Source organism: Passer montanus, unplaced genomic scaffold (assembly GCF_014805655.1).
Source record: "Passer montanus isolate IOZ18808 unplaced genomic scaffold, ASM1480565v1 scaffold24, whole genome shotgun sequence".
NCBI classification, from domain to species: Eukaryota; Metazoa; Chordata; class Aves; order Passeriformes; family Passeridae; genus Passer; species Passer montanus.
The window spans coordinates 6554267-6578512 of NW_024367037.1; the positions used below are offsets into that span (position 1 = coordinate 6554267).

A 24246-nucleotide genomic window follows, 5' to 3' on the forward strand; every position below is an offset into this window, starting at 1 on the left:
ATCCTGGCCCTGCACAGGACATCCCCAAGTATATCACACCATGTGCCTGAAAGTGTTGTCCAGGCATTTCTTGAACTCCCTCAGGCTAGACTCTGTCCAGTGCCTAGCCACCTGCCTATGTGCAGAGCCTTCTCCTAATACCCAGCCTAAACTTCCCCTAGCACAACATCAGGTAATTCCCTTCCGTCCTGTCACGGATCAGCGGAGAGGAGAGATCAGTGTCTGCTTCGTTTGCCAGTTTCCAGTCAGCTGGGATCTTTCTAGATTCCCAGGACATCATTGAAAACATGCCAAGACCATTGAAAAATCATTAAGGGATATCTCCTGGCAACATCAGGCAGCTCCTTGAGTATCCTGGGATGAATCCCATTAGGCACCATAAACTTGAAGGGATCCAGCACTATAAACTTGAAGAAGCGAGTTCCCCACAGTTCAGGTTGGCTGGGGGTTTATAATTCTTGCATTTGCAGTCCTCCAGTTCACGGCTCTGGAGGTTCTATTTTAAATATTTGTGTGTATTTTTGTGCATTTTAATATTTGTTTGGTATTTGTATTTATATCTATATCTATCTATAGATTAAAATGATTACATGTGCAATCAGTTTGTTTTGTGTGTGTACCTTCTTTCAGGGGGAGGAAAGCTGAGTGGCAAAAAACCAAAAAGAGTTGGGGATAGATTGGGTGTTGATAGTATAAGGAGAAATTTCCCTTGAGCTCTTCTCTTAACTCTGCTTCTGATTTTTCACAGTCTATCAGAGGATTTGTTTTTCCTAAGGGTTTTTTTTCCCAGTAAATGTTACTTGGGAAAGGTCATGTGTCTAGCCTTGAAAATGAGCTTTTGTATTGGAAAAGGTTCTACTTAAATGATCAACCTTTCCTTTAAATCACACCTAGTATGGCTTACAGTAGGCTTTGAACTGAAGACCTTTATATGCTGATAAAGGTGATTTGTTCAACTTTAATGAAGTCTTACAGCTTTTAATTAATTTCTCTATTACTTGTCGCTTTTTTGTCCGAAAATACTTGGAGGATAGGGCGAAGTGTGCATATATGTAAATAATTATTGCAGTGGGAAGGTAACGTGAGCTTGTCAGGCTGTGTGATTTGCTCACTGTGGCTTGAGGAGATCTTAATTTCAGTGAGGTTCTTACATTAATGATGTCATTGTATCAGAGTACATAAGAGGTGGGCAAAAATAAATTTTTTAAATGAAGTACTATCTATCACAGTCCTTTAATTAAAGTATCGTAAATATCAGGCATATCCCGTCATTATTTTATTGGCTTTTAATGACTTTGTTTTAGCTAAATCCAAGAATGTTACCTGTTGATCACTGAGAAATATATTACAGCCAGGAGTTGATTTTATGTTATTTACCTAGGCTCCTCAGTAACCAGCATTGTCAGTGTCATGGGAATAGTATCGTAACTTGTCAACTGTGCAAAATTTACTTTGTTTATTTACTCATGACAATTGATTTTTAGTTTATTTTCTTGTTATTTCTATGAAAATTAAAAAAAAAAAAACAACAAAACAAAACACCAAAAAACTTCTTGTTATTTCTATGCAAATTAAAAAAAAAAAAACGAAACACCAAAAAACACAGCATGCCAAGTAAAAACCAAACCTAGTGATACCATCTCTGTAAAAGTTGGTGTGTTTTCTGTTCCTGGCATTGTAAAGTCTCTTAACATTTTTGATCTGGTATAATTTTCAAGTACTGTCTGACTCCATTTTTTGCCCGTGTTTGAGAGAGCGTAGTATATGAGGGTTTTTGTAGTCATTCCTGCAGTTCACTCATTTGATTTTGAGGCCAGAAACTCTTCCCTCTGGAGAGAAATTGATCCTGAATTCTTCATTGTTCAGTCAAGCTCCTGCTTTTCTGTAACTCTTTGTGATCAGCTACTACTGCTCTAGTGGTTTTAAACTGGTGTATTGGCCACAGCTTTTTCCTCAGGAAGCTGTCATCACTGGTGGGAGTACTGACTCTGAGCACAGTAGCTTTTGAGTCTACAGAAGAAACAAAACAGAACAAGGGGAGAAAAATAGTCATACAATTGACACATCTATTCTTCCAAAGCCTTTTCATGTTGCTCCATAGAGGCCCATGTTTCTTTTCTCTCAAATGCCCAAGTTCAGAAGAACTGGAGTTAAGCCTGTTTGCCAATAGCACCTGCTTTTCCCATGTACTTCAGGAGCTGCTCATCAGTTGCAAACACCTGTAGTGCAACCATTTGTAGTTACTTAACTAAAACAGATGCAAAAAAAAAATTTAAAAGCAAAGCTGCTTTCAGGCCATTTGAGCCCTTTTAAAAGCAAAGTTTTTCTGCAAAGCTGCTTTCAGGCCATTTGAGCCCTGTTGATCCTCGTGCAGGGAGTTTAACCCATTTCATCTGCAGAGTTTTGCATGTGCCTTTATTGGACATCATGAGATTCTTATCTGTTTACTTCTGTAGCCTGTCAAGGTGCCTGTCTGAAGAGCACCTCTGCCTCTGTGTAATGATCGGTCCCCCAGTTTATTATTGTTACCTGGGTTTTGTAATAAAGACATTAAACGATTTCGGCCTTAGTGTGAACCCTGAGGGGTGCTGCTGCTGACTGACAGACAGATGGACTCCGTGCTGCTGATTGCCATCCTCTGAGCTTGGTGGTCCTACCAGTCACCCACCCTTTGTATTCTACCTACCCAGACTTCATCTTCTTGGTTTGACTGGAAGGGGAGAGTGGCAGACTGTGGGAGGCTGTGTCACAGGCCATGCTTATGTCAGGGGATATGGTGTCATGTTTCTCCTCTCCTCCACAAAACCAGTCATTTCATCACAGGAGGCTATTCAGGGGGTTAGTCAGACACCATTTGCCCTTGATAAATCCAAGCAGGGTGCTCCTACACACCTTCTATCCATGAGGAAAAATTACTGTTAAAACTGTTATGTCATCTAAAAAAAGAAAAACAGCTAAGCATTTGAAATCCTGTGTATAAAGCATGCCTCTCTTTTTACTAATGCATTATCACTCCTTCAATGTTAATGCAGAGGTTTCTGTTGAGAACAAAATGTACCTACCTTTGACTGTCTTTTATTCTTCAGTAAAGTATTGCACTTCTGAATTATTGACAAAAAAAACCCCCATACTGAAGCCTTCTTTCAGGACAAATCCACAGAAAAGAGATGTGAAGTGCACCTTCCAGTTGTATGATGATCCTTGATTTCTTGAAACCTTTCTAGAAAGATGGGCAGTTGTCACAGAGCTACCACGTCTTGACAGATTGATAGCAGCCTGTATAGTGTAACAGTACAAAGTAAATGTTGATTGGTCACAGAAAAAAAGGCAATGCTGTCTGGCTGAGCTGTTGTTGGGTTTTTATGTGGTTGTTTTTGGGTTAGGTTTTTTGGTCATTTGGTGCTTGTTGGTTGGTTTTTTGTTGTTGTTTTTGTTGGGGTTTTTTGGGGGGTTTTTGTTAAATAGCTATAAACGAGGAAAGATCTAAAAATTAGGCACTGGAGGAAAAGGTGGAAGTTGAAGAGAAGAACAAGTGTTCCTGCCTGGAGTTGGAGATGTTCCCAGGCAGTGAATAGGTATGCTTGCTGGTAGAGCTTCATGTTCCCCGCTAGAGCCTGGGGTTTCCACAGATGATGTCTATAAATACTGCAAAACAGCACTTATTTAAATCACCTCTTTTTCTTTTCCTTTTCAACACGCAGCTCTTGAATTTCAATGCAATATTTCTCCTGAAGATGTAGAGTTCTTACTAGAACCACACTAATGAATCAAACTGTGGTAAATTGAATCATCTCTGTAGTGATTACTGACAGGACCCAAGGTAATGGTCTGAAGTTGTGTTAGGGGAGGTTTAGGTTGGATTTCAGAAAAAGTTTCCTCACCCAAGGGGTGGTTGGGCACTGGAACAGGCTCCCCAGGGAAGTGGTCACAGCACCAGCCTGAGAGTTCAAGGAGTATTTGGACGATGCTCTCAGGCACATGGGGTGATTCTGGGCCAGGAGTTGGATGTGATGATCTTTGTGGGTCCCTTCCAACTCAGCATATTGAATGATCCTGTGATCTTTTTAAATGACAGTTTCTATTTGGTTTTTGGCTCACTGAGTGATAAGCTGGTTGCTTGCAAATTGTATGTCTGGTCTTAACCATTTCTCCTGTCTGTACATACACATGAGTGTTTCAATGTCATCACTTCTGATAATTATTTATATTGGGTTTAGAGAAAATGGACATTTATCTCACAGTCAGTATGAGATTTATATTGCTTGATCTTTCTCAGGTTTAGTTGCTTTGTTTGACTTTATATATTTGGAAAATGGTAACTACAACCATGTTTAAAACCATACTGTCTCTGCAACAAAACAAGAAATGTTCCTGAAGAACAGGATTGTGTATTGTGCAGATAGGGTCTTTTTTTTTTTCCTCCCAGTTATTATATTACCTGCTTATGCTTTGCAAAAGGTATGAGAACAGGCTTATGAACCATTTATGTTATGGAGCATGTATCTTATCATATTTGCCACCTGGAGGAACTTTGGATAAATGCTTACTGACCATGGTCTTTTTTATGTGATGTACAGAAATGGTAGCAATTAACTCCACAGGAAAACCTTCCCTAGTTCCAGGTGAGTAATAGCAGGTATTTGCTATTATGACTCAGGTGTCACCTGGGACTGAAGAAGCACTGAGTGTGAGACCTGAGTGAGTCATTTCCTTGGCTCAAGGTTTGTCTTACCACTACTTCAGTGTGGTAGGCAGCAATAGTTGAGATTACTATTTCTGAGAGTCAGGAATATGTTAAATTACTGATATGTGGGGGGACATGTAACATTCTAGCTGTACTTCTTGCATATGAAATCACCAATATTTGCTGGAAACTCACCACATCATTTTATGGAATTTTGGAAAAGCATTGATCAGATTGCATATCTGACGTAGCCACATCTGCATGTTACACTCTGGGCTGCATTAGACTGTAAGTGTGCTCCAGAGGAGGCCACCAAAATCTGGAGGTGTTAGTGCCACTGGTATGAGAAACCAAATGGTGGCCTGGTAGCCAGAGCCCAGAGAGGTCAGGCTCTGAGTGCCAGCCCTTATAATGCCTGGAAGCCCTAGTGTGATCAGATGCTCTGACTGAGTTTTCAAATACCAGTTGTGGGGCAACTAATGAAATTGGCTTCTGCTGTTCATTAACATCCCAATCTTCAGGATTTCTTGTTCTTGTTTTCCCCCTCATGGTGGTCAATGCAATTTGAATGCTAATTTAGACATTTTAAACAGGCTGAAAACAAACAATTAAAATGTCATGTCTCTGGGCATGTTTGGGTAAACAATTGGGTTTGTTGTACTTTTTTCCAAAATATTTTGCCTCTTAGACTTCATTATTCCATTCTGAAATGGGAAAGTTCACCTGTTGAATATGCAGGTTAATATTTCAGCATGCAGCTTCATTCATGTGTTACAATGGTCGATTTTTCTTCTAATATGGTGCACTTGTAACTCTGCACAGCAGTTTTTGTGAGAGTGCCTCTGTGTTGGCTTAAAACATGTAGGGAAGCATTGTTCTCTTGTTGGTTTTCAGAAAATGTGGTGGGTTGACCCTGGCTGGACTCCCGGTGCCCACCAAAGCTGCTCTATCACATGTCTAGTGCATATGAACATTGTGAAAGGGAAATAATCATGCCAGCAAGGGTTCTGCTTCTCTGTTCCTGATAAAGGATGCAGAAGTCAAAGCAAGCAGTGAATTGAAGCAGTTTCTATTTGTGTTGAGAGAATTTGAGGGATTTTTGTTCTGTTGCTCTGAGATTTCTTCCTTCTTGTTGGAGTGGATTGGTTTTGGTTAGATTTTTTGACATTCTCCTGATTTGGGTTCTATTGTTCTAGTGCTAATTAGGTGCATTGTTTTGAGTTATTTACTTTATGACACTTTTTCTGGTTCAGTTTAGACAGTTTCTTGAAAAATGACTGACAGCTAGAATATTTCTGAAATCAGTTAATCTCCTCTTCAGATTTTGCATTTTGTGGTTGTTAAGGTAACTAGGAAGAATGAGGAAGGGATCCTCATTGTGCTTTCTTCAAGTCTTTTAAGCAAAACTATAAATTAATTTTAATAGGTGTTTTGAAGTTGCTCTTTAAAAAATATTCAGGTAAGTATTACATATGTTTCAATGTATATTCTTTGTTTCTTAGGAAATATCTCTTGGTTTATTTCTCTGTGTTATAATAAGTAGTTTTATTTATGTACCATTGACAGCTATCTGTTAGTTAGAAGTTTGCTTACAGTGGGCTGCTGAAAGAAAGGTCAGCCCTATTTGGGCCTATAGTTGAACATCACATGGACAAATCTCTGGGGTGGTGTTGTGGCTTTCTGAAGAGGTAGCTGTTCCTGAAAGATGATTTTCAAGTCAAAAATTATCATTTATCATTCTGTTGCCTCCTGCTGGTTGACTTGTGAGAGAATTGAAGTCACTGAGACTTTATGGGTATCTCTTAAAATGATCTATAAAAAATATTTGCAGAGGTGAGAAACTACTTGTAATGTCTTTGGTGAGGTATGGAAAGGGGAGGTAACTTCTTGTCTTTAAGCACATTGAGAAACAGACTCCTTGAGGTGCTTTAATATGGTTCTAAAAACTAATGGTCCCTCTTTCCTGTCTTTTTATCAATATTATCAATATAATATCCAGGGTCATTACATAAGGTGCAACTACATTTCTGTGCATGCTGTTTTTCCCTCATGTATTTTCTCTTATAGGGAAGAGATTTGGGTCCATGGTGGTGTGGTGATGCTGGTGAGGGCTTGTGAAATCCTTGGGCTCTTACCCTCCCTGCTTCTCTTCCTTGCTATGAGGGCAGCCCTGGTACTGGTATGGGGGTCTTGAGACTGGTTATGTGGCTCTGGGTCTGAGGAACAAGGACATGGAGCAAAGGTTTTCTCCCTGGTGCACCCAGTGAGGGCATGGGGCTTGGACAGAAGTGAATGGATCCTAGAGGTCAACAACTGGTGGCACAGCTGATGCTGACAACAGGCATTTGGCTTTTACAGCCATGGAGTCCCTCTCTGAGGGTCAAGGACTGCTCAGATGGAATCTACCTGACCAAGTCAGCGAAAAGCTTCATTGCCAACAGGCTGGTCAAGCTGGTGAGGAGAACCTTAAACTAGGAAATATAAGGAAAAGAGAGATGACAACCCAAAGACAAGTGAGGAAATTATGGAATGGGTTGGCAAACAAAGGGCACAGGGTGATGCAGACAAGAAGAACCTTGGAAAAAAGATGTAATGGGGCTGAAGGCAGAGGTTGATTCCATGACCTATCAAGCAAATACTCCGTTTTGTCTGATGTCTTAACTTTCCTGAGTCTTCATTAGACTCAAACTTTTGGTAAAATTTAATATCTTAATGTTTCTAATGATTTTTAATAGAATTCTTTTAATATAGTCTTATAGTGGCGAACTATTTTTAAGTAGTATATTGATAAAGTGATCCTTGATATTGATCGATGTCTTTACTTATCTTCACATATTGCTTGATGTTTTTTTAAAATTTACTTATGTGGGAGTTAAAAGATGTCGTACCACTGTTTAACAATTACACAACTGTTCGTGTCTTTAGCAATTTCCCTTAACTAAAAAACCCCCCCTTGCTTCCACACCAACTTCATTTCAAAACTCTTATCTGAAAAGAAATCTTTATTTATATTTTTAAAAAGGCAGTTTTGTTGATTATTTTGTAAATATTGACCCTGTAAGTCTTGACATTTGAAAACATTTTCTTCTAAGTGGTATTTGTGCGTTTATTTACTTTACACAGAGGGCGTATGCACATTCTGGGAGCATGGAGCAATAAAATTAATTTTCTTTCAAGATCATGCATTTAACGTTGGCCTATTTAAATCAAGCAGGGAAATGGAAAAGTAATTGTCTGTGTTGGGTGGATAGACAGGTATGTGCACACCAAAGCCTCGTTTTCTGTGGTGGCAGGGTCATGGCAGCTTCCCCCTTAACCAAGTGTTACACAGCAAACCTTCTCTTCCCACACAGACTGGAGTGAGGGAGGGGCTCTCTGGCGGATTGAACCCAAGAGCTGGTTTGGTTCCATTTTCTCCCCTTCTCCCCCCTCATGTTACTAAGATGGATTGGTTTTAGCCCCTCTTTCACCCTTTGTCTGGTTGCTTGAGGGACCGAAAAGTTTTGGGAGCAGCCCAGCTTGTAGGTATGGTCAGGAGGGAGGACGCATTCCTTGGAGATGGGATGAGGTTGGGATCTTGTTAGGAGTGCATGCTAATGATGAGCTGAAATGTCTGTGTCAAAATACCTTGCCACTTTGAAAAGGCAAAATTTTCTTTTTCTTAACAACCCACCAAACCTCAAAAGAACCTTTTTGAACAAAATTTAAGAAACGTCTGTTAATTTTCTTTTATCACAGTTCAGAAACATTGGTGAGTACTGTGGTCAGAATTTTCTTTGAACCAACAAATTCTGCAGGGAAATGTAATGTATTTTAGTATCAGGCAACTTGTATGTACAATTATTCTTAGATTTGGCCTAGAAATACACTTCATGAGGCTAGAGACTGCCAAGTGACCTAAAGCACTTTCAAGTGTGCTGAAAAATCTCAGTTCTAAAATTAACTTCTTAATGTTAAATTTAATTCTTAGCAAATAAAAGTAACTTTTGCTTTTAAATGCTGAAAATGTCTTCGTAGTTTTTAGGCAGTTGAAGTGATGTAGTTTTGAATGTTTTTGAATGCTTTTTACATAGCTCTAGCTTTTGAGCTTTCTTTCCTCATGAGCTAGAGACTTGAAAGTGAAAATTAAATTCAGTAAGTTGAAAGTTCATATTTGGTGTTCACTGGCACTTGTTTCAGAGTGTGTTTCACACTCATTAAGCTGAAAGGGTATTTGAATTAGTCTGTTGTATCTCTTGCCCACTGTGAGTAGAACAGTGAGAAAGTGTTCTAAAGTTATCTACTGGTTTTGTTTTCTTTCTGTAACCATAGAGAAAGCACTACAAAAGTATTTTTATTATTCAAGAAAGCCAGTCTGCACCCGTGTTGAGGAAATGACCCAGACACACATTCTGTGTAATTATTTTGCACACTGAAGAACTGGCTCATGCACGTAATGGAATTAGGAATAAAATACCAGAAGTGAAATTCTGGCTTCCCTGCAGCCGGTTTGCTGCTGGGGAACTGGGCAGAGCTAACCTCTCGTGTTAGGTGCTGAGTTCCTGCTGTGCATCTTTATTTGGCACGGTTGTGCCGCAGCTCTTTGTAGCCCCCACAGTCACACGTTCCACTTCTATCCTGCAGGCCCGTGGAGTCAACAGTTGACACTGACAAGGGGAACCTCGTGTGTTTTCTCCTAACAACGTTAACGCCAGCTGCAGAGTCAGGATGTCAGCTGTGTTGGGGTTTTTGTCAAAAATACCTGTGCACTGTCAGTTGGAGTACTGCAAAGGCCAGAACATTTTCACACCTAGGGGCTGAGAAAAGATGTTTTGCTGGTAATGCAGCAGAAAGGTTCATCTCTGATAGTTGTTTACTGTTCTTAGGTTCAACACTTTTTCAATGAATATTTCTGAGATGTTCTGTAATAGCTTTCATTTTATAATATATTTCACTCAAAATACCTTTGAGGTAATGGAAGAAGATAAATAGGATTTAACTGATTTTTTAAAAACCTTTTTGTACTTATCTAAGACACTCCGAATATCCTCTTGTTCCTGGGTTACTGCAGACATCCATGCTTGTGGCTGATGAGCCAGATTTGGACACTGCTTCAAGCCTAATTTCTTTTTTTTTGTTTGTTTGTTTTTAACAACCAAAAGCATCATGCAAATGCAGCAATGCAGGTTTACATAGCCATGGTTGGTGGGACTCTGCAAAAGGACTGGAGCCTTTCCTCTGTGTATCATGACATCAGGTGACTTCTGCACTCAGTGGTGGTTTGGAACCATGCATTCTCCCAGATGTGCTCCACACAGGCAACTGCTACCCCTTCTGCATCTTTTCCTGTGGTTAAAAGGTGCAAAATCACCAGGCCTACTGCCGCCCTCAGTCCTCTATAGGACCCTGAGGAGGATTCAAGACTGAGGATTTCTAATTATGCAGCAACCATTTTTGATCTTTATTCATTGCAAACTGCCAAACTGAGACCTCTGATATGAGAAGTTCAATGTATGAGGTGGAAAAGCATGTTTTACCTGAAAAAAAAGGCTGAGAATAGTTCTCATCTTTTCTCCCTGGCTAATGGATTGTTATTTAGCCCCTTTTTTTAAATGGCTTTGGTTTGGTTTTTTTCCACCTGTTAATTATTGGACATCATTCTGTACCTAGCTGCTAGTTTTCTGCATCTCTGTTGTGCTTTTACAATAGATAATCAGACACTTAGTATCTTTTTCTGGTATATTGGTTTCCTGATATATGAACTCAGATTTTTATCAATATGCTAGAATATAGAATTGTGCTCATTAGCTGGGAAGAAGATAGGATTGCTGTTGTACACTTTTGTAATAACCCTTCAGAAAGACGTCATGTGGTGGCATTTGAAAATTAGCAGTCTGCTGGAGCCAGACACTGACATTGTTCAATAGATTTATGAAGCTTTTAAGGAGGTACACTGAGGGTTGAGGCTGCAGCATCAACATTGTGTTTATGACTTAAACCACATCCTTTTCTCGAGAAATAAAGAGTGAAATATTTGCACTTGTTCAGCATGTGGCTAAAATAAGTGCTTAAAGGAGAGTAAATTTGCACTCACTTTAGATGAGATAAAAATGATGATTGGACTGTGAAGGCATTGGTATTGACAGCTGTCACTTTTCAGACTACTCTGGAAATCAGCTTGAACACCTTTTGTAAAAGAGACGCACTCTTGTGCTTGGAGTCCAAAGTACCTGGTTTTGATTTTGTCCCTTGAGTGTTGTTATGGCTCCTCTTTGATTCATGGGGTCAAGAGCTGCTTCCATCCATGTGCCTGCCAGGTGCTGTTTGCAGTGGAGCTGTAGAAAACCCGCCTGGGTTCAAAGCAGGCACCACATGCTCTTCAGTAACGTTAGTTCCAGGTCTTCTGGAGGCTCTTGAACCCAGGTGTGGATGTAGGTCCTTGTACTGGTCTGCACAGTTTCATCTTACGTTGCCACTGCACTGCTTGTGCAGCTGGTGTGGTGATGGTTGCTCTGCCCCGTGGGACCAGGGTGGGATTGGCAGAGGAAGTAACAAGTCATAGCCCTGCCCATACTTGTCTGACTGTGATGTGATTCACATCCGGGTTTCCTAGGTATGGTTTCAGGGTTAATGTGCACAGAGTGAAAGACAGTTGCTTGAAATTGAAAATATTGACCCAGAGCATATTTTTGTGGCTTGTCTTTACTTGTTTTGCAATTTCCTTGTGGCTCTAGGAGGATTCCTGATCATGGCAGTATCTTAGAGTACCAACCAAGTAAAAGGTCACTCACAAAGCTTTTCCCCTCCCTCTGCCCCTATGCATAGGGCACCTGAGATAATTTTTTTTTCAGTTCACAGTATTAATGCAAGCCTCTTGAATATTGCACGGAGTTGTCTGACCTGTTTTTTATTTAGTTTTGTTTCCGAAATGAATGCTGTCATTTTAACAGCTTGCTCCCAAATGCCTTTAGCCTCTGTGACTTGTATGGGCACAATAATGTAATCTCTGATTTTCTTCCTATTGCATGCTTGAAATTCCATCCTGAGCATAGGGGAGTACTGTATGGAGTAATGAAAGTTGACTAGTAGCACACTGTAGGTCCATAAATTATCTGTTAGGTTCTGAGCTGAAGAGACTTTAGTTATAAAATATGAGAACCCCAGAGTGGTCAGGAACATTTAAAGGTGATACATTCTCTGTATTAACCCAGTTTGTAACAAAATAGAGCAGGGTGTGGATAGATAGAATGTTGGAGAATAGAGATAGTGGTGAAGGTAATCTCACCCCTAAGGAGTTACAGCTGTGCTAATTACCAAGAATTGGGAACAGGCCTGCCCTTAATAGGCCACGGCTGGATCCAGCTAGGAGGGCTATTATAAAAGAGTAGGTTGGAGTAAAATGGAGTTTGTTGGCTGTGCAGAGGAAGAGAAGAAGGAGTCAGTGCTGTGAGGAGCTGCCCGTGAGAAATCACCAAGGAGGTATGAAACCTTTGCAACAAGATGGCAACAGTAGGGTGCTGATAACACCAAAGTCATGAGTCCCAGTTTAGGCCACTGGCTTGAGTGGGACTCAGGGGTCCTTGTGGGTCCCTTTCAACTCAGAATATTCTGTGAAATCTGTAAAACTTCTCTGTAAACAGAAATAGTTTGAACATGTGAACAGAAATGTTTGAACATACTTGTTAATGCAGGTCCAGGAGATATCAGCTCACCTTCTCTGTAAACAGAAATAGTTTCAAAACACCTTTCATAAAAGAAGGGAAGCACGTAGCAAAATAGTGTGAAACTGTAATGCAGAATGGCACAAATTTTTGAGTTGGAATCCAGTGTTTTTTACTTGGTATTTTAAAGTTTCAAAATAGACTGAATTAGTTTCTTCAAAGTCCTGCATAATGTGTTTGAGGCATCTCAGACCTTTTTTTAGGTGCCTTGGTCTGCCTTGGGGTTTAGTGATGAGAATCCTTTTGTTTGCAACTTCTTTTCAAGGTCTCTTTGGTGACAGCAGCAGTAGCACAGTGCTGTTGAACAGAAAACTGTCCTTGGAAACTCTAGCCCTCTCTTTTTACCGTAAATAAGGTTTGACACTTGCATGGGAATTCTGTAGAAATGATGAAGTAGAGGATATTGTGAGTTGTGCATTTTAGAAACTGCGTGTTAAAGAATCTGTAGAAATGAAAATTAAACTGAGAAAACAAGATGTAATAGAAAGCTGGAGATAATGATTGTGATTTGCTTGATGTTTAGAGGAGTTATTTAACTGAAAATTAATGATAAAATTTGCATCCTTTTGTTGGCTGGTGGGGACTGAAGAATGAACTGGTGTAGGAGTTCCTGGAATGTTTTCAAGATGTGTATAGATAGCACAAGCCCAGCTTCAGTCAGGCATAACCTCATTCTGAATGACGGCTGTAGTCTTGTTTGAGGAGTACAAATCTGCCAGTATGACATGGTTAAAATTGAGTATTTACCCTCAGGGCAAAAGGCCTGGTGCTTGCTAGTGTATGTTTGAGTTTCTGTATCAAAAGAAAGGTGTTTAGGAAATCAGCACATTTAAGAAGAATTAATGATTGACTTCAAGAATATGTTTGAACATACTTGTTAATGCGGGTCCAGGAGATATCAGCTCACCTGAAGAGGGCCAGCTTCCATTCCATGAATTCCTGCTGCTAATAAATGTGGTCCACAGCATCTCATCTGTTTGACTGTGTTAAGCTGTATGTGTAGAAATTCCTCTCAATGAACAGAAGCTAAACATTTTTGATACTGATTGAGGTGTCTGATAAGAAGTAACAAGGAATTTCTCCAGCATATATGACAGCAACATTGTTAATCTGGGGATGCAGAATATGAAAATTACTGGGAAATCATGATTCTTAAAATTGACTTACATCCTACCCTGCTGATTGCAGCAGTATTTGGTATTTGGAGGAAAATCCCTGCATTTCACAGACTTACTAATACTTGCCTCTCAGTCCTGTTAGTGTCACAATTTTGAAGGAGCACATATTAATGTTTTAGAGAATTTTCTTACTTTTTCCCCATGGAACTCTTTGGAAAATCAGTTATCTCTGCGAAGAGACAGTGTATAGATTGTCCTGAAGGTATACTATAGCCTGAACACCATACATACATTTTATGAATATTAAATTAAAGGCTGCCTTGCGTGGTAGAGTTCAGGAGAATATCATTGCAGAAGGGGAACATCAGGAATGTTTTGCCAAGTTCTTCAGCTGAGTCTGGAGCAGTATGATCTGCTGCTATGGCTTTGGTTTAGATTATCCAGATTGTTATTGCCTTCAACAACTTACTCTTTTTGTGTTGTTTCAAAATGAAGGTTTATTGCCAGTCAAATCCAGTTTTATCCACTAGAAACTTTCATCTGTCTTTTGAGATGGTGTCTGTTGTTTATCTTAGTTTTGGAGATGTAGCATGGGGGAAGAATCAAGTGTGTAACCATGACCCCAGTGCTGCTGGGTTTTGTGGAGGGAAGGTAATGTGCTGTGTACAGGAATGAATGACACAAGGAGCTGGAGAAATGTCTGTGCTGCCAAAGCAGCTGCTCATGGACTCAGTCTGTGTTGTCTTGCTGCAGCTTTTGATGCCTCTGTGGCACTTTTCTGAAAAGAAATTGAATTTTAGCTGTTTTCACTTGTGCCATTGGAATGGAGCTAAACATACTAGCTAAATACATGTAATAAGAAAAAAGAGTGGATTGTAAAAGGCAGGAATGAAAGCACAGACAATATGAATCAGTGCTTCACTCTGGATTTCTTTAATTCTCATTGAGATATAACACTTCTTGAATAACCATTTTATCTCCTATGAAAAGTTTTAACTTTTCTTTGTGGTTTTATCACTGTGGAAATGAACTCATTGAGTAACATCTTTGTGGTTAAAGGAAAAGAAACAAGCCCTTCCTAACTAGTATGCAAAAATAAGCAATGTAGTTAAAATGCTGGCTTGAATACTCTGGTGTACAACTTTCCATTTCCAAGGACTATGATTCCTTGAGGAATTAGCTGCTTCTCTAAATGTAATATGCCTCACTGCATTTTTAAACCTGGCCTGGCACTGTAGTACCTGCAGAGTTCAGCTCATTGTAACTCAGGATTTCTTAATATTTCCCATGTAAGTAAAGATCATCTAAGTAGGTACTGATAGCAACAAAATACAAGTAGCCTCTTCTTCACGAATGGGTGTATATATAACATTTTTGATATTGCTGTTCATTTGATGCAAATATTTTGATAGCTACTGGTTATTTGATAGTTGCCTATCAAAGTTTTAAAATGCTGTGCAATATGGACACTGTGGTGTGCACATGGTGGATAAGGGGAAAACAGGTGAACTGAGTCATAGGGCACCTGGGGACAGCTGCAGTGGAAAGTTGGGCCAAAAGTATCTTCTAAAACTGAGGCAGATTATAATGCAATTCTATTTTTTATCAGGTCTGAATCAAGAGCAGTTCTATATATACATATTAACACATAAAGAGCTGCAGTGTATATGCACATCTCATTTTGAAACTGCTTTATGAAGTAATAGAAGTGGTTCTAGTCTGTCACCAGCTGTTACGATTCAGTAGATGCTGGTTTGCTCCTTAGGTGTTCTGTGGTATTTTGGAACATGAGTAGTCAAGGAGATGCTTTTTGGGGGAGACATTATCTGATTTTAGCATGAAATAAATATTATGTAGGCCTACAATCACAAAAAACTATCTACTCTCCTGGGAACTGATACTGTAAAATAAATCTGTTTTCCTCGTCACTTCTGAAACTGCATTGAGCACTCAGCCTGAAAGAGCTAGGCAGAATTATGTTTACTCTGTTTTGTTCAAAGGGCCTTTATTTTATAACCAGCCTAAAGCACACTATAACTGTTGGTAAAGAATCTCTTCTGGCACAGCTCAGGCAGTATAAGGGAATGTGGTTTCACTTTTTCTCTTCATTGATTTCAAGGACAGAGACACTTAAAATTGTTTAGGACCCTAGAAATAGGATTCAAGCAACTGACCAAGTCTTGACTTTTTTTCAATACAGTTTGGTTTGAAGCATCTGAATCAATGATTGTTCTTTTGCAGTGATATATCTTCTGATTTTGGTAATACAGGTGTTATATATGCCAGCAATAATGTGTTGAGGAGATTCTTCTGTGCAAAAAGTAAAGCAAAAGAAGTCTTTTGAAAGTTTGCATTTTTGAAGAAGGCATGCCAAGCAGAATTATATCCAACCATACACTGTCATGTTTTAGGCTGATACAGAACTTTGCTGTCAACATCTTGGAGCTGGCATCTGTCAACACCAATGTTGTGCCTTATGCAGGGAGCAGACAGCACAGCTGCTGTGTAGTTCTTTCTGGTGATTTAAGTCAAACCAAAATGTCTCAGGGTTCAGTCTTTCTAACTTCCCTGAGACTGCCAAAACCCTGTTTTCAAAGTAAAGGATGCAAACATCTCCCTGGTAAGAGCTTGGAGTGACAATGCATTTCACAGACACAGCTGTGTGCCTGCTGGAGAGTGTTTTGCTGCTGCTGCTCTTGATGCCTTGCAGTAGGTTACAGATTCTCAGCTGTTTCCCAAGAGGAACAATAGCATAAAGAGCAGCAATCCCTCTCCTCCTGTACCACTAGCTTTATCATACACTAAATATGATGAAATACAATTAAAGATGGAGCTAACAAATACCATCTTTACCAAGCCGGGAGCCTAGCTCTGATCAGGAGTTCAGCTGTCCTCTTCATTTGGGAAAGCCTTGAACTTCTGATCATCTGAATGTACTAATTCTGTCTCATCCAAGATGACACAGTTTTTAGTGTTTTTCTTTGCCTCTGGGATTGACTTACCCTGCTGTAGTGGATGTCCTCTTCTGCATTTTTTCAGAGTTGACTGCTGTTCTCCATCTCTCTGTAAAACAAAGATGTAGTTGATTTGCTGCTCACTATAGAGCAACTAAAATAGGATGGAGAACCCGAGTCCAATATGCAGCTTACAGAATCAGTGGCCTCTAAATATAGGTGGTGCAGCCCAGACCTCAGCATATGCCCCTGTCCAAGTGGACAGCATTGCAAACTGTCACTGCACAACTGACAGATTATGTCTCTGGGGACAGCACTTAAGTTAATTGTGCTAATCGTGAAGCTGTTTACCCAAAGCAAGTTGTCTCCCAGTATAGCCACTGATGATTTCTGGCTGGGTCCTGCCATCTTCCCAAGGGACCCTAGTTAAGCCAGACTGAGGTGAGCATCTGCTAAAACTGACTTCCCTCAGCTCTGAGAAGTAGCAAGATGTTGGGTTTTCTGCATGGGGCACACTCAGGTTGGTGCCTTGAGGGAGTGCAGAATCCTTTCACTTTTGCACGTCCTTCCTGCTTCAGGAAGACCCTGCACTTTCTCTGTCTCTGCTTTTCCCAGTTCTTGTCAGCTGCTGTGTGACACCAGTAGGCTTGCTAGGTCTGTCTTTCATTTCTTTCTGAAAATTCTTGCTGTCTTGCTTCAACGTCTCTTGAGTTTATGTGCCTTAGGTTTGCACTCCTCTGTTCTATAGGGAGGTTAACAGACTTAATCTACCAGTCTTCCTTATTGTTATTAATAAGGGGAAATAAGGGAAATTTGAAAGTGTGCTATGTTTCTGAGAGCAGAGATGGTAATTTTACCTTAACAGATTGTATAGCAGCCTTTTCAAATATATGTCAGAATTTAAAATTGTATTTCTCAAAAGATCACACAAAGTCTTCTAAATGAGCATGTACTTGAATGGAGCAATATGTATCTTTTAAAAAGCATAGGCCTAAAACATTTCTCTTTTATTCCTTCCTCAACTCTTAGTCAACTTCAACTCTTTGCAGTAATATTTAATATTGTATCAGTCATTTCATATCCATCATTCAACAGCTGACTGCTTATGCAGTTTACTGTCTGCATTGCTGTAAGCTTGTGTATATGTTTCTCTTGAGTACTAAAGTAAAACATTTTTAAAACATGAGTTACTTTTTCTTTAGTAGAAATATAAATATTTAAAACTCAGTGTTTCACAGCTTATGTTTCCCTCAGACTTGTCTAGCTAGGGAATTAAATGTTTTAACTTCTGGCAAGTTAAGCACTGAAGCTGTTTATTTATTTCTAGTTACACCAGGTAGCTAACTGGCAAATTTCTTTCAGAAATAGGTGAGTCCTTGTGCTTTAAACAGTCAAGTACATGAATTGGTTAATGACTTGAAGCTCTAGCTCACTTGCCTTTCCTAAGGAGAAATATTTGTGTACTATCTTCTGATCTCTTGGTTCATTAAGTCAACATGGAATATGTCAATAAAAATAAAACTAAATATGAGGAGGAAAGGTGGAAACTTTCAAGTGTGTTATGGTTTAAGATCTCTCTTTTAAATGTTTAAATGTCTTTTCTACCTCTCCAACTGACGTAGACTAGTCAGATTAAAACAAACTCAAAAGAAAAATCAGGATTTTCTGAGAGTGTTTTTCCTTAATATTTTGCAAAACTGCATATGTGTAGCAACGGTAACAAAACCACATGTATTCATTAACAATGCAGTTAAGAAGTTTGAAGAGTGTTTCTATTTGAGAGCTGTAAAAGAAAGACTAATCTCAGTAAATGTTTGTTTTACAGAATGCTGAAACCAAGGTGGAAGAAGCAGGTAAGGAGAGTCCAAAAGCAGCCAGACTAACACAACAGTCATCAGAGGACAATGAAGTATTTGGTGAGTTAACTGCAAAAAGTTTAAAATGTTTTTTAATGTGTTAGTACAAAGGGAATTCCCACAAAGATGTAGTGATCTAATTAATGTTGATGTACAGCATTTGAGTGCAGGCTGTACAGTCCCTGCAAAAGACCTGGAAAGGACCAAGTAGAAAACAAAGAGGGATCAGCACTCTAAACCAAATAATCTCTGAGGAGAAGAAAGATTGAATCCAAGTGTTCAACAAAATTAAAGGTTTATGCAGTAAGGGAAAATAAACTTTTCTCCATCCATAAGAGATAGGATAAGCAATGAATTCTTAAAACTGCAGAAAGAAAGATGTGATCAAATGTCAGGAAGGGAAATACAGAAATAAATACTAAAGCATTGTGATGCATCATCTGGAAAGTGTGCCGATTCATCACTGCAGGCCTTGAAAAACAGGTTAGACAAGTAACTGTCTAAACTGATGTAGTCGTCTTGTGACAGAAGGATAGACCGGGTGACCTTTGAGAATTCTTGGAGGTCTCTGTTTTAAATGAGCTTCTCTTGGCATTTTTCTGTGAATCCTTTCCCTACTCTCCATATAGGTCTTGCTGATATTTTTATTATTTGATCTGAAAACCACATTTGACCTTTTCTTCTGCACTGAGTTTTGGGAAACAGACAGGAAATCATAGAATCATAGAATATGCTGAGTTGGAAGGAACCCATCAGGATCATTGAGTCCAACTCCTGGGCCTGCACAGAGCACCCCAAAAATCACAGCATATGCCCAAGATTAGTGTCCTGACACTTCTTGAACTCTGTCAGACTTGGTGCTGTGAGCACTTCCCTTCAGAGACTGTTCCAGAGCCCAAACACACACTGTGGGAAGAACCTCTTTCTGATAAGAGCAACCTTCTTATTAGAACTCAGGGTTGATTTTATGCTAATAGAGCTCCAATGAAGAAGCAGTAGTCTAACAGTAATGCAGGAGACATTAAGGCAAGGCTGATCATGTGGATGTTACTAAGGCTGACTAGCTTGAAAACTTCTGGATGAGTGAAATATTTTTCAATACGGTAAGGATTTTTTTTTCTTTCAAAGTACAAAAGGAATGGAGCATGAAGAATTAATAATTAGTCTTTCTTACTAATAATGGAAACCATTTAAAATCATCTTTTCTCAGTGAGATAATATAGTGTGATTGGCACATGAACCTGAATTCCTGGTACAAATATTTCCAACACTGATCATATAGTGCCAGTGGCTGATGAATCCACAAGTGGACTTTAGAACAAGCTTTCAACTTTACTAACTGGGTGCTGAGGCTATTACCTCATTTCTTTGCCATTTGCTCTGCCAGTTATTTGCAGTAGATCCAGTAATACTGGTTGTAAAGCCCCATGGCACGGTGTAATGTGCATCTCAAGCTGTGTTATTTTTCAGCACAGGTCTCATTTTCTTTCTATGAGAAGGGTGGAGACAGGAAAGCAATGAAATCTCCATCTGCCTCTTTCTACCAGCAAAATCTCAGGCATTTAAACCTTCTGTATATTTGGATCACTACTGCCATGCACCAGGGGGCTAACCCAGTCAAGCCTGTGGTCCATGTGGGAAGTGTGAGTTTAAAGATGGGAATTAAGCATGAAGTTCACAGTTGGTAGGTTTAAACTCACCATCCAGTGATCCATACCCTGGATCAAAAAAATTCTTTAACTAATTGAAGAAAGTCAACATGCAGTGTTCTATGTGGTGTTTAAAGCTAATGATTTACTAACAAAATGCTAAATATTTCCATGTTCCAAATCTGTGAACTGAGCTGGTTATCTAACATAAAACACTGATCGGCCTTTGATAACTCGACACAGCGAGGAGGAAAATTTCTTTCCAACTCCAAAACCAGTCAGACTTCAGTATCTTATATCAACCCTCCTACCACTTGGCAAATAACAATCTGGATTTTTTTAAAATATATTTTAAGGTAGGTAAAAATGTGGGTAAAAAAAGAGGAAGTATGGTGCAAAGGGACTCTGTAATCTTCTCTACCCTGGTCAGTTGAGTAAATCAAAGTGGACTGAAGGTACAAATGAAACCACTGTGGTAAGAATCAGGGAGACTATTTTGATAGATACAAGTTTCATGTTGTCTCGAGAATTACTGCTGTATGTATATGCCTTTCCCTGCAGTTCCGGACAATTTCTTAAAATACTCTCACATCTTTTAGGGATAAAGCATAGGCTTGAAGCAGTTTTCCCTAGGTGAGTTATTTGTTGTTCTGTGACTTAAATGATTACAGACCCTGCTCAGTTATTCTCCCTCTGGCTTGATCTATTTCAAGCTATCCCTCATTTCTTTCTTTCCCCCCAGTGATGCTAATTATACCAACCATCAAGTATGCACCAATAGTTGGTTAATTTATATCTCCAGCCTTGACTAGAATCCCTCTTCTGAAGAATTTTTAACAGCCTCCCGTCACTTTGAGTGGGTGCAGCTCAGCCTTCCCGCTGACGGACAGGACATCAGTATCTTCTGTGACTGATTTTCCCTGGAGATCCCTTCCCCATCTTTCTCTGGGCAATGCCACCCCCTGCAGAGAGGTTGGCGGGGCAGCAGAGGAGCCCTGAGCCCCCTTGGGGAGGGGCATCCCCCTGGGGAGCCGGGAGGAGCCGTGTCCCGGCACCGCGGGCTGTCCCTCGTCCCTGAGCCACCCGGGGGCAGCAGCTGCCAGCCCCTGGCTGCCACCAGGGCCCCTGCACGGCCAGCTCCCAGGCTCTTCCGCAAAGGAGGCACGAACCTCTGGATTTGTGCTTGTCTCCTCACTCTAGGGTTAGTGCTGGCATAGACCGGGTGACAGCAATGACAAGGAATAGATGAAGTTGCTAAAGATTGTTACACAGAATATTCCTGATGAACTCTACCATTTGAATAGAGGTTTTTAAAAAATACTTCCTTTCTGAGTAAATGTGGTATCAGTCCCTATCAGCTGGGTCCAGTTTTGGAAGCAAGCACATTATTATTGATTGAAAATATCAAAATGGTAAGGAACCAAGTGTGGGGCTCACTTTCAAGTCTGCTAGACCTGGCAGCATTCTTTGTAGGTTCAAGCAAGGTTTCATCCACTACTGGAAAGGGACACTTGTGAACACACATAAATGCCTTATAGTTTTCCTGTTGTTCTTCTCTGTATGGGTTAAATTTGGGAATTACCATTCCAGAAGGCTTTTTTGCATTTCTCTTTAATATTTATTTTTAGACTGGGGTATAGATGAAATGACCTTGCCAAGGATGAAGCCACATTGTACCAGCTGCTTTATGAAACAAACAAGTCAGGTGTGTCTTATGTTTCTCAGAACTAATTCTCAAAGGCAATTAACTTTTTATAGAGGAGGATGAAGTGGAGAAATGGAGCAGCAGGGTAAGGGCATTGGGAGAGAAAAGACATCGCAGTGATGGCATTTGCAACTATGCAATTCTGAATTGACAAGAGTTAGTTTTGTTTGCCCTTTGAAAGGATTTTCTTGTGGCACCCAACAGAGTTCTGTTGTCTGATATATACTGAATATGCATCTGTGATGTGGAGCTAGAACGTCTTGCTCACTGCAAACTTCTGTTGAACTTGCACGTAGTCAACATGGTCTCTGTTGCTACTAGTATGTAGTTCAGAAAAGGATTTTGAATTACATCTCAGTCCAAGGAAGAGAAGAAGTTTGCTGGCAATGGTGCTATGCATTTAAAGAAATGGGTCAGGAGGGGACTCTTAGCCTTGCTTGCAGAGAATATTTTGGAAGTTTATTTGATCCAATGCTACCACAATGGTCAGGTTTGAGCAGGGGAGAAAACTGCCTGCCATTCTGACCACTGGAAGGACTGGAGCTGCCTTTCTTTGGTGTAACCCCTATTACATTAACCTGGAAAATTACAAATGCAGATTTTTAATTATACTTTTTTTTTCTCGTAGCGTTGAATTGGCATAAAATTGCAAGCAAGATTTTTTTTGCAGGAGGAACTGTTGTATATTGTGTATTCCCCTTTCTGATGACAATGAAAGTCAAAGTGTGCTAACTTTCTGTGATAGAATCGTAGAGTATTTTGAGTCAGAAGGGACCTTTGAAGGCCATCTAGTCCTAACCCCCAGGCATGGGCAGGGACACCTTGAATTAAATTGGGTTCCTCAGAGCCCTGCCCAGTGTCACCTTGACTCTTTAGGGATGGGACTGCCTCTGTGGGTAATCTGCTCCAGTGTTTTACCACCCTCATGGTAAAAAACATCTTACTTGGAAAGACAGAGTAAGACTATCTTTTCAAATCCAAAGGTTTTCTTTTTTTGTCAGGTAGATCAGGTCTAAAATTGTATCTTGATGTGGCCAATTTTCTTCTAGCTTAGAGCTTTCCAGGGATCCATGCTGTGTGCCTGAGTTGTACTGTGAGGTGTTGGGTTTTTGTTGTTGTTTGGGTTTGGTGCTGGGGTTTTGTGCTTTGGTTATTCATTGTTGGTGGGGTTTTTTTGTTTGTTTGGTTTTCACTTTGTTTTTTCTTTGGGTTTTTGGCTAAAAAGAGACTAAATGAACGCTTTTTTTCTCCTATGAAAGGAGAGATGCTATTGTGGAGCTTTTTCAGCACCATCTGCCATTCTGCTGTTTCAAATTGCAGAATTAGGTACGTCCTGAGGAATCTTTTTGTGTGCAGAGCTCAGAGATACAGCAAGAGAAATGTACATTCAGCACAATTCCATGGTGACCCTGCCTCACCCTGATTCTTGCTTGTGCTGATGCCTGCTGCTGTGTCCCACGCAAAATGTCCTGTGGGGACTTGTGTAAACCCACACAGGATGAAGGACCTCTCTCTCCATGAGACTTCATCTCTAGTGGTTGGACACAGTCACACTCACTTTGGGTCTTCCTCACCATGGTCCCACTGCATCCAAACATAGGAATTTTTGTGTACTGACTGCCAATTTGGGATTTCTGGTTGGGGTTTTGTTTTTTTGGTTGTTGTTTGGGTTTTTTCCTCAGCTAAGGATTTATTGATGGTTTATAAAGTTTGTCTTAGAAAATGAGAGAATTTGTATTCTGGTCTTACAGAACATACTGACAAAGCTGGGAATGTAAATTATTGTATGTTACAGCTGTATGGATGTCACTCTTTTCCTGTACCCATTTTTGCTTTTTGATTCTTACTTAAAAAGGGAGGGAGTAGAATGTGAAGGGAGGAGCTGGAAGGCACAAGGCCTTTATCAGGAGGTGATGCAGTCCTGTCAGGAGCTGGCTAAAAGCTGAGGGTTATTGCAGTTCAGTGACCTTACTGGGGAGCTCCTTTCATTGTAAACACAATCAATTGTGGAACACGAGCTATGACTTTAATGCAAAATAATGGCAAGCTTACACAAAAAAAAAATCAATCTGGTGTGACAGCAAATGGTTCTAAAATAGGTGTTATTATCGTGTTGCAGTTATTTCCTCTTGCCTGAGAGGCAAATGGGAGAATTTAGTGTCCTGTCGGTTTTCATTATAAGCTAAGTAATGATTCTGGTTTTCCAGCTATCCATTTATTTCCAGTTTCCTTAACCTTCTTTCCCTTTCCCAGTTTCTTGCAAGACTTAGTCTGTCTGTTTTCAACCAGAGACCACTGGTTTAACAAAATTACAACCGCAACCCTGGATTAGCTTTGTGAGGTGGAAAGAATTTACATTTTAATAAGATTTACATTTTAATAAAAAACCCATTTGCTATTTTTTGTACAAGTTGTTGGGTCTCAGAGGTACAGCTCACAGCTTTCCCTTTTTTTTTTTTTTGTGGGGTATTTCATGCTTACCTGCATATCTTTTTTTAGGGAAAGGGCTGAATCTTGTGTTTCTTACATATCATAAAGTGGTTTTTGCAAACTGCATGTAGTTTTTACATATGGACAAGC

The 24246-nt window shown here is 39.9% G+C and overlaps 1 protein-coding gene across 8 annotated transcripts in view; it reads left to right on the top strand.

Annotated features, from left to right (window-relative positions):
- Positions 1-24246, top strand: part of LOC120503030 (myelin basic protein) — a 110385-nt gene that overhangs the window by 38321 nt on the left and 47818 nt on the right. For all 8 annotated transcript variants that reach the window (XM_039711143.1, XM_039711150.1, XM_039711142.1 and 5 more), the window contains exon 3: positions 18282-18372. In XM_039711143.1, the coding sequence (XP_039567077.1) occupies positions 18282-18372 (91 nt within the window). The remainder of the gene's footprint in view (positions 1-18281; positions 18373-24246) is intronic.